General features: G+C 39.6%; 1 protein-coding gene across 1 annotated transcript in view; it reads right to left on the bottom strand.

The window, feature by feature from the left end:
- Positions 1-1,655: 1,655 nt before the first annotated feature.
- Positions 1,656-10,432, bottom strand: part of LOC115465869 (retinol dehydrogenase 16-like) — a 261,639-nt gene continuing 252,862 nt past the window's right edge. Inside the window, exon 4 of the mRNA XM_030196670.1 lies at positions 1,656-1,917. Coding sequence (XP_030052530.1) covers positions 1,704-1,917 — 214 coding nt within the window. The 3' untranslated portion in view covers positions 1,656-1,703. The remainder of the gene's footprint in view (positions 1,918-10,432) is intronic.

Raw genomic sequence — 10,432 nt, 5'->3', positions numbered from 1 at the left:
TGGGGTGAGTCTGCCAAATATGCGGGGGAATTTTATGTGTGTGTTTGTGTGAGATTTTATGTGGAGGGAGATAATTTTATTTTGAGCTGGGATTTTACTTGGGGGGGAGGAAAGTTTATGTGTGGAGGATACACTAGGATCGTGAAATGGAATAATTCTCAATCAAGCTCTTATATGTTACCCTGCGGGGTCTTCAAGGTTCTTTGTTGGCTCCCATGTTATTTAATATCTTCATGGCCCCTTTACTTTCTTTGGCCCAATCATTAGGCCTTAAGTATATGCTGATGATATTCAGCTACTGTATCCTATTGATCACAACAGTCTGCAGGGCGTTCAGATTCTTTCTGCCAAATCAGACTCATTAGAAAATTGGCTGAAGGCGCATAATCTGATATTGAACCCAGGAAAGACATGTATAGTACTGTTTGCTAGGACATGTACTCCTGTATTACAACATTCGCTATTTATGGCACCATTCCATTGTATTCTATTCTATGTTTAAAGCAGTTTATGTACTCTATTCTGTGTCAAAAGCATTTCATATAACTTTTTATTACTACTGGTTTACCTATTCACCTTATTCTTTTATCGATGTAACCATATTAGTATATATCTGTTTCTAATATCCACTGGTAAACTTATTGTATTACATCACATTTTAAGGGCCTTGTTTACTAAGCCACACTATAGGCATGCTAAATTTTTAGTGTGTGCGCTAATGCTAAAGACACCCATAGGAATATATGGGTGTCTCTAGCATTAATGAGCACTAAGTTTTAGTGTGCGCTATAAAGTTAGTGCACCTACAGTGCGGCTTAGTAAACAGGGCCCTAAATGTTTTTCATATATATTTTGAATTAGCTTTTTATTGTTGTTAAATATAGTCATATCAACATTGTCCTTTCTTATTATATACATATATCTTTGTGTTGTAGACTCCTGAAGCAGGCACTTCAGTGCCGAAACGCAGTACCGTGTCAAGTCTTATGCATTGCAGCAATAATAAAGTTTGATTGTCTATCCCATCATCTCACAAGCCTTCTTCCTTTTCCTCTGTTTGGTTTGCTGCTGCTGCTACTACTCCGTGGGACTTGGCTGTGTTCAGTTACCTCTTGGTTAATAAATAATCCCCCATAATAAGCAATGGAATAGACTGTTAAAAAAAAGGTTTGTTTATTTGGTGTTAACAAAACACTTTTTTATTGAATAAGGCATAATTACTTTTACTTGAATGATCAAGCTGATTACATTTTTCTTTCTGTTATATGCAACATGATATACTCAACAGGGTCACATTTATCATGGATCCTATCTCATCCTGCTGGTTCCTTGCATGAGCCTTATCAAGAAGTCTCCTAGTGCTGTTGGTAAGTAGGAGAGTGGAAGGTAGAAGAGTTTAGCATCCCAGCCAGCAGAGTAGCGCGTGTGAGGGTGCACTGCTGTCAGAGCATGCTCCATGCAGTCAGTCACAAGAGTCATTTTGGAGCTGCCGGTCTTCATGAATCCATCCAGCTTCCTGGTAACTGTATAATAATGCAGAAGTAGAATAATGTCACCAGCTGCAAGCAACGTTTTTAGTTGGAGACCAGCTTTACACCCCTCCTGAAAGTCGTTAAGATAGCTTGAAAGTTCCACCACTTCCTCTTGGCTCAACAGCCCTATAAATGACACTAATACCATAATAGATTCTCTCCCCAGATTTATTAGTGATCAAAATTTCCTCTATCCTTTAGAAAGGAAGCAGAAAACTCACATGTGTTGTAGAAGTTCTGTCCATAGCTTTCCTTGGTCTCTGCAGGCAAGCGGCTCCAGATCTGCTGGATACTCTTCTCAAAGTATTTGGGTTCTACTAAAAGGGTTTTGAAAGAACCAGGCTCGATAATACAGACTTTCACTCCAAAGGAGCACAGCTCACGTCTGCAATACAAAAATTACCGTTTCCTTTCTGCTTATAATTTTAGGGCTCAGGTTTATCTATCCTGCTTCACCTCCACTCCCTATAGCTTTCTTAGCTCAAACAGCTGCTACTATACATCATAAAAGAGAGAAGACCATAAGTACATAAGTACATAAGTAGTGCCATACTGGGAAAGACCAAAGGTCCATCTAGCCCAGCATCCTGTCACCGACAGTGGCCAATCCAGGTCAAGGGCACCTGGCACGCTCCCCAAACGTAAAAACATTCCAGACAAGTTATACCTAAAAATGCGGAATTTTTCCAAGTCCATTTAATAGCGGTCTATGGACTTGTCCTTTAGGAATCTATCTAACCCCTTTTTAAACTCCGTCAAGCTAACCGCCCGTACCACGTTCTCCGGCAACGAATTCCAGAGTCTAATTACACGTTGGGTGAAGAAAAATTTTCTCCGATTCGTTTTAAATTTACCACACTGTAGCTTCAACTCATGCCCTCTAGTCCTAGTATTTTTGGATAGCGTGAACAGTCGCTTCACATCCACCCGATCCATTCCACTCATTATTTTATACACTTCTATCATATCTCCCCTCAGCCGTCTCTTCTCCAAGCTGAAAAGCCCTAGCCTTCTCACCCTCTCTTCATAGGAAAGTCGTCCCATCCCCACTATCATTTTCGTCGCCCTTCGCTGTACCTTTTCCAATTCTACTATATCTTTTTTGAGATACGGAGACCAGTACTGAACACAATACTCCAGGTGCGGTCGCACCATGGAGCGATACAACGGCATTATAACATCCGCACACCTGGACTCCATACCCTTCCTAATAACACCCAACATTCTATTCGCTTTCCTAGCCGCAGCAGCACACTGAGCAGAAGGTTTCAGCGTATCATCGACGACGACACCCAGATCCCTTTCTTGATCCGTAACTCCTAACGCGGAACCTTGCAAGACGTAGCTATAATTCGGGTTCCTCTTACCCACATGCATCACTTTGCACTTGTCAACATTGAACTTCATCTGCCACTTGCACGCCCATTCTCCCAGTCTCGCAAGGTCCTCCTGTAATCGTTCACATTCCTCCTGCGACTTGATGACCCTGAATAATTTTGTGTCATCGGCGAATTTAATTACCTCACTAGTTATTCCCATCTCTAGGTCATTTATAAATACATTAAAAAGCAACGGACCCAGCACAGACCCCTGCGGGACCCCACTAACTACCCTCCTCCACTGAGAATACTGGCCACGCAATCCTACTCTCTGCTTCCTATCTTTCAACCAGTTCTTAATCCATAATAATACCCTACCTCCGATTCCATGACTCTGCATCTGAAAAGTATTGATACTGGGGAAAAGTCACCACATGTCTACTATTGCTCAATACTTGGACAGATTACAACTTATTTTAAAAATACATTTTTGTATATTTCTATTTTATTTCAAAATGTATATTTTTATGAATTGTATTCATTTGCATATTAGAATTGTTATTGGATATTTCAATTTTTATGTCTTAAAATGACATGAAAAATTATTCTTGCCTGTTAATTATCTTTCCTTTAGTTCCACCTGATCAGTCTACCATGCAACATCAGGTGTTCAAAGCAGTGTAGAAGTTCCCATATAGGTTCATTAAAGCTGTATAAAATACCTAGAAAAAGGCATAACAATCTTCATATACATGAGAAAAAGTCTTATCTCTCAAAGAACTTTTCCAAAACACAAATAATTTCAACATCAAAGTAACACAGAAATGGGTCGATTCTCAGACTGGTCTTGTAGGACTAAAGGAAAGAAAACTAAGAGGTCAAAATAATTTTTCATTTCTTAGCGTCCATACTGATCTGTCCAGGACATGTAGGATGAAGCAAAGCAATCATGGAGAAGGGTGGGAATCTGCAGATGCTCCCCTAAGAAGCTAGGACCCAACGAGGCTTCAGCTCTCGCTACTAAATCATCAAGTCTATAATGCTTTGAAATAGTTTGAAGAGATGACCAAGTTGCAGCTTTACAAACATCTACGGGAGCCACTGAAATGTGACTCTGCCCAAAAAAGAATATATACCTCTAGTAGAATGAACTCTTAAGTCTGTAGCAGTTGCTTTCTCTTAAGGAGATAAGCAGAGGAAGTAGGTCCTTGAGCCAACAGGCTATTGTAGGCTTGGAAGTTGCTTTGCCTTTTCTGGTAATCCAGAAAAGAATAAAGAGTATATCAGACTTTCTAAACCCAATTAGTAACCTCTAGGTATCTGAGGAGAACTCAACAAACATCTAGAATACAAAGGATCTTAACTCTTCCTCATATCCTCTTTATAGAATGAGGGAAGAACAAGAGCTTCATTCAAATGGAAAAAAGATACCACCTTAGGTAAAAGGAAGGAACTGAATAGAAACTCTTGGCTCTGTGAAATGAAGAATCCAACAGGAAAAGCAGAGGAATCTGCAAACAAAAATACTGTCTTAAGATTGAGGTTCTTCAAAGCAGTGTGCTTAATGGGCTCAAAGGGAGGAAATCCCACAGTTCTGAAGACTAGATTTAAGTTCCACTCAGGATAAGGATTTCAGAAAGGAGGTCAAATATAAGCTACACCTTTAAGAAAACGTACTGCATCTGGACCTCTGAAACAAAACAAAGCTGTCATTTGCACTTTCAAGGACCCTAAGGCCAAACTTCTGTGCAGACTATCTATTTATTGCATTTGTATCCCACATTTTCCCACCTCTTTGCAGGCTCAATGTGGCTTACAATACATCATGAATGGTGGAAATATATTAGAAAATAGACATTTAGTGTTACAGAAGGATCTTGGGTAACATGATAATGATAAAACATGATAGTAGTATAACAAGCAACTATTATAAGACAGTTCTGAGTATAAGTGGAGGAGTTGTATATATTCACATTGGTTGATCTTTGTGGTATGCCTTGTTAAAGAGATGGGTCTTCAGTAGTTTGCGGAAGTTCGTTAGTTTGTAAATCGTTTTTATGTTGCGCGGCAATTCATTCCATAACTGTGTGCTCAGGTAGGTAAACAAAAGGTAAAATCTGGGCATTCAACACTATAATTGCAGATATAACCCTATCCACACACCAGGATTTGAACAATTTAAATATTCTCGAATACGTAGTAGATATAGATCTCTTGCTGGCTTGAAGTAGCATAGTTATAACTTCCAATAAATAACCCTTGCATCTTAAAAAAAAAAGGCTGCTCAAGATACAAGCTGTAAGAGTATAAACTATTAAGTTTATTAGTGCTTTCTATACCGCTTAAATTGACCAAGTGGGACAAAGCGGTGTAATACTACAAAAACATATAAGAAAAGGAAAAAAAGAACTCTACTTTTTTGATAGGAAAGTGCATTCACTCTCACTTAGAGGGACAAGGATGAACAGGTGGAGAAAAGGAACTGGTGGAGGGGAAATAAAAACATCATATAGAAGGGATAGAAACAAAAGGAAAAAAGGGTAGTTGGCAAACCTTACGTGTCTGGTATTCCGAAAGCCTGTGTCCTTCTCATTTTGAGGAGCCAGTACTAAGGCTGATAGGTTGAGAAGATTCTGAAGGGTAAGCTGTACAGCTGACACTTTGGCAGGAGCTCGACAAGGTGAAAAAAGAAAAGCACCTGAAAGAGGCCAGGAAAATTCCAACTGTAGCCATTCTGAATCACGTCTAAGACTAACTAATCAGAAGTAATTAAGGTCCAGTGATCCACTCTTCCAGAAACAAAGAAAGCTGATCACATATCTATTTCTGGGAGGAATGGACCCAAATGGCTTCATTGGACAGATCTTGCAGCTCCAGAGGCCTTGACTCTTGGGAGTTTCCTTTTCTGTCCACTTGAAAGAAGGGGATAGGGCAGCCATTCCCATCCCAGTCTGTGGGGCACACCTAGTCCCATAGCATTTTCGGGATATCCACAATAAATATGCATGAGATAGATTTGTATGCACTGCCTCATTGACATGCAAATCTAACTCATAAATATTCATTGTGGATATCCTGAAAATCTGATGGGACTAGGTGTGCCCTTAGGACTGGGTTGGGAATGGCTAGGATAAGGCCTTGAAGTCTTGTGCTGTGGTAAGAACTTGATTTTCTAGATGATACTTCTTCACATCCCTAAATCTGGGCCTAGAAGAAGTCTGACTGAAGGAAGATTTGGGTTTATCTTCTGGCAGCCTTTGAGTCTTGGTATCTTCTACACCCAGGGTGGGCAACTTTGGTCCTTGATGACCACAACTCGGTCAGGTTTTCAGGATTTCCTCAATGAATATGCATGAGATCTATTTGTATGCAATAGAGGCAGTGCTTGCAAAACAGATCTCATGCATATTCATTTGGGAAATCTTGAAAACCTGACTGGGTTGCAGCTGTTGAGGACTGAAATTGCCCACCCCTGTTCTAAACCCTTAACTAACTTCTCCAAGACTTTACCGAAGAGGATCTAAAAGGAAGTCTGCTGAGTTGTGTTTTAGAAGCATTATCCATAGACCGATTTGCATAGCTACAGTAACCTCCTAGGACATGCCACCATGACCATACCTTTTACAGAAGCTCTTACTAATTCATAAAGCATATCTATCACATAGGCTACAGCTTATTCTAATCTAAACTGGTTTCTCCATGGAAATAATTGCAGTCTTCTGGAAATAGAGAAGACAGGTTCTCAAAATGTAAGCTGCTTGAAGACTTAAAGCTGAGACATCAAATCACTACTTAAGAATGGTCTCTAATTTGCAATCTTGCAAATCTTTGAGCTGTATGTAACTCTACTGGGATAGTAGTCTTCTTGCTAACTGCTGTTACCAAAGCATTTACTTTAGGTTGTTTAAACTTCTCTTTTTCTTCTGGAAGTAATGGAGAGATCTTTGCCATAGCTCTTCCAACTTTGAAGAGGAGAAACATCCTACTCATAAGAAATGAGAGTTTGAACAGCTTGATGGATTGGAAAAGCTTTGGGAGAATTCTAGCACACAAAACAATAGGATTTCCTGAGATGCAAGCATTCTGACTTGAGCCGTGGAGATAGTTACTGACATCAAAGCATCTCGGCAAAAAAGAAATTTAACTGAGGGGTCATCTCCTATTTTATCTAGAATCTCCTCTTCTTCCAATTGGTCTCTTACTGAGCCAGATCTAGTTGCTATAAAATATGCATGCTCCGAAAGATCAAGAGACATAAATGGGCTAGAGTCCCAGTTATCAAGGGCTTGTGAACATCTCTGTTTAGGAGCCAAATGGTCACCATGATCCTTAGAAAATAATGGAATTGGATCTTCAACTTGCTCTTGTTGAGACCTCTTTAGCATGAAAGCTTTGTGAAGCAAAAGAAGAATGAAACCTCTCCTTTTCTTGACTAGATACAAGTTCACTAAACTGGCTTAGGAGTGTCCTTCCAAAATGAGTCCAGGAGCCACACAGTTGGCCCACCACCATCTTCTGGTGACAGAGAAATACTGAACACCTGCTGCTGCATATTGCCCTTATAGGGTAGAGCCCAGAATTCTAGAATCTCTGCCTCCACATCTGCTGGCTGATGGGTACAACTCACATGTCCTGTACTTGTCTGGTATGAACACTAAGAAAATGTTTATTATATTATTATTATAGGCTAGAGTCGTTTCCCAAGTCAGTCACTGTGGATATCCTGAAAACCTGACTGGCAAAGGGGTACTCTATGACCAACTTGGGAAACACTGGGCTAAAGTAAGCCTAAGGAAGGCAAAATGCAAATAAAATATCTTTTGGGCCAATATTCACCTTGCAGCACGTGGCATTTCTGTAAGCACTGATTGCTGCCAGCTAAATTAGAGCTGGGTATTCAATGCCTGGCCATATTTGGACACTTGTACTAAATATCCATGTCATTGACGGTGACCAGAAGTTATGCGGGTATGACCAATATACTGCTTTTTGTGTGTTCTAACTTACCCAGTAAACTATACTGGCACTGCATATCACCGGTGCCTGCATAACACCTGACTTCATCCCAGACTGTCCTAGCATAATCCAAACAATGCTACAGTGGTCAGTTTGTCTCTCAACCCACTCAGCCTTCAAGCAGCCTCTCCTGCTTGCTTAAAGTACACTCTTTATTCAGCTACAAATTAGTAAATTTAAAACGAATCAGAGAAAATATTTCTTCTCTCATTGTGTAATTAAACTCTGGAATTTGTTGCCAGAGAATGTTGTAAAAGCAGTTAGCTTAGCGGGGTTTTAAAAAGGTTTGGATAGCTTCCTAAAAGAAAACTTCATAAGCCATTATTAAATCCACTGCTTATTTCTAGGATAAGCAGCTTAAAATGTATTGCACTGTTTTGGGATCTTGCCAGGTACTTGTAACCTGGATTGGCCATTGCTGGAAACAGGATGCTGGGCTTGATGAACCTTCAGTCTGTCCCAGTATGGCAATACTTATGTACTTAGGGATGGATCCCTACATGGGCCTACTGGGCACAGACCCAGGGGCCCAACGATCTGGGGGACTGTTGTCATTATCAAGGCAGGCTTTGTGTACAGTTCGGTGGTTGTGTTTTTTTTTCATGAATGTGATAAGTCTAATTATAAAACCTGCTGAAACCCTGTTGTTTATCATTTATTAATATTTGTGTCATTACGCTTTAACACTAACAGTAAGCAAAATATTTTCTTTTCTTCCATCTACCAATATCTACATAGACTACGTTTCATACTTTATGCAACCTACTTCTGCTTAGATCATTTGTCCTTGACATTTTGTTGGTGCCTTTAATTGGCACTACTAAGCAAAACTTCAAAAACAAACAAAAAAAAAGATAAAGAATCGGAATTGTTAAAAAATGTGAAACCAAAATCGTCTTTTGGATTTGTGCCTGTCGGTGGTTTGCGTCCAAGGCCCCTGGTTGGCAACAGATCAGGAAAGGCGAGGATGAAGGAAAGTTAATGCCAGCAGTTGCAGCAGGGATGGGTGATGATGTTAGACGGCAATTATTAATTACATGTGCAACAGCCAGTGGGCTAGATCCTTGATGTTCTACACATATTTAACTTTAAAACACGACTTGATTTATACACGTACTTGTATAAATTTAAAACACTTGCACAGTTGCATGTATAGTATACTCCTTGTGAGATGGAGTGTAAAACTATGTACTTGGCAGATGCGGCCGGGAAGGGAGAGGGGGGGCCCAATGTGCTAGTTATCCAAGGGGCCCACAAATTTTTGATCCATCCTTGACATTATTTCCCCTCCAAAACCATATAAACACTGACAAGATGCCTAATACTTTCACTATATAAAGATGGGTACTTGTAGGCTGCTTCATCTTCCTGGTATATTTTGACACATTCAAGTTCATGCTTCTTCAAGGAGCAAGGAGTGCTCTGTGAATTGTATGAATCATCAAAAATATACAAGTTGTTTCTTGATATATCAAACTGTTTTTAAGACAAACTGTGATATGATCAAGAAATCGGTGTTCACAAAAACATATTACCATTGTTGTTATTAAGAAGAAAAGACATCAGATCCCCCAAGACACTTTCAGACTGTATCCGTTTATCTGAGCCTGATACAAGCCATCCATTTCACTTTATAGTGTCCTCAGGGGCTGTTCGTTCTAATGTAATTTTATCTCACTATGACTGCAGCTCTTGCAAATCATCCTTTTTAATCTTGGGTGTAACATCACTCTATAAAAACAAAATACAATATGTACTCTACATCCTTCTGTTATTGTGTAAAAATTAAATTTCAAGGCATACGGCTCATCAATTGTAACTTACTATACTCGATTTCACTACTGTGTTTCACCTGCCATCTTCTCAAAATTGTGCCCATGTTTCAAATGCCATGTCAGAATAGATCAATTATCATCCAAACTTTTGATCACATGTTCATAACACTGCAATATTCAAAAAAACCTTGCAGGATAAAGAATCATATTTTTGAAAAGATCTTCCATTCAATATTAAGATTCAAACATAACGGCACCTGCAATTGCAACCTCTAAATCCATTAGACCACTAAAAATTAAAATGAATGAACACAGATCTAGTCTGCAAAGAAAAAGAAAAGAAGCCCCTTTGGTAATACATTGTCAATATTCAAAGCAATTTAACCAGCCAGAATTGGCTTCTGACCAGTTAAATCACGTCAGACTCACAGAATTACTGATCTGCAAGGGCAGGCTTCTACATGGATTGTTGCTAGTGGAGGAGTAGCCTAGTGGTTAGTGCAGTGGACTTTGATCCTAGGGAACTGAGTTCAATTCCCACTGCAGCTCCTTGTGACTCTGGCAAGTCACTTAACCCTCCATTGCCCCTGGTACAAAATAAGTACCTGAATATATGTAAACCGCTTTGAATGTAGATGCAAAAACCTCAGAAAGGCCATATATAAAGTCCCATTTCCCTTTTACAAAGGTGCACTAGCGTTTTTAGCACACACTAAAAATAAGCATGCACTAAATGTTAGAGATGCCCATATATTTCTATGGGCTTCTCTAGCATTTAGTGCTCACTAAG

The sequence above is a fragment of the Microcaecilia unicolor genome, chromosome 3 (genome assembly GCF_901765095.1).
Source record: "Microcaecilia unicolor chromosome 3, aMicUni1.1, whole genome shotgun sequence".
Classification (NCBI taxonomy): domain Eukaryota; kingdom Metazoa; phylum Chordata; class Amphibia; order Gymnophiona; family Siphonopidae; genus Microcaecilia; species Microcaecilia unicolor.
Note: the sequence above shows the minus strand (reverse complement) of the source record. Positions and strands in the feature narration are given on the sequence as shown.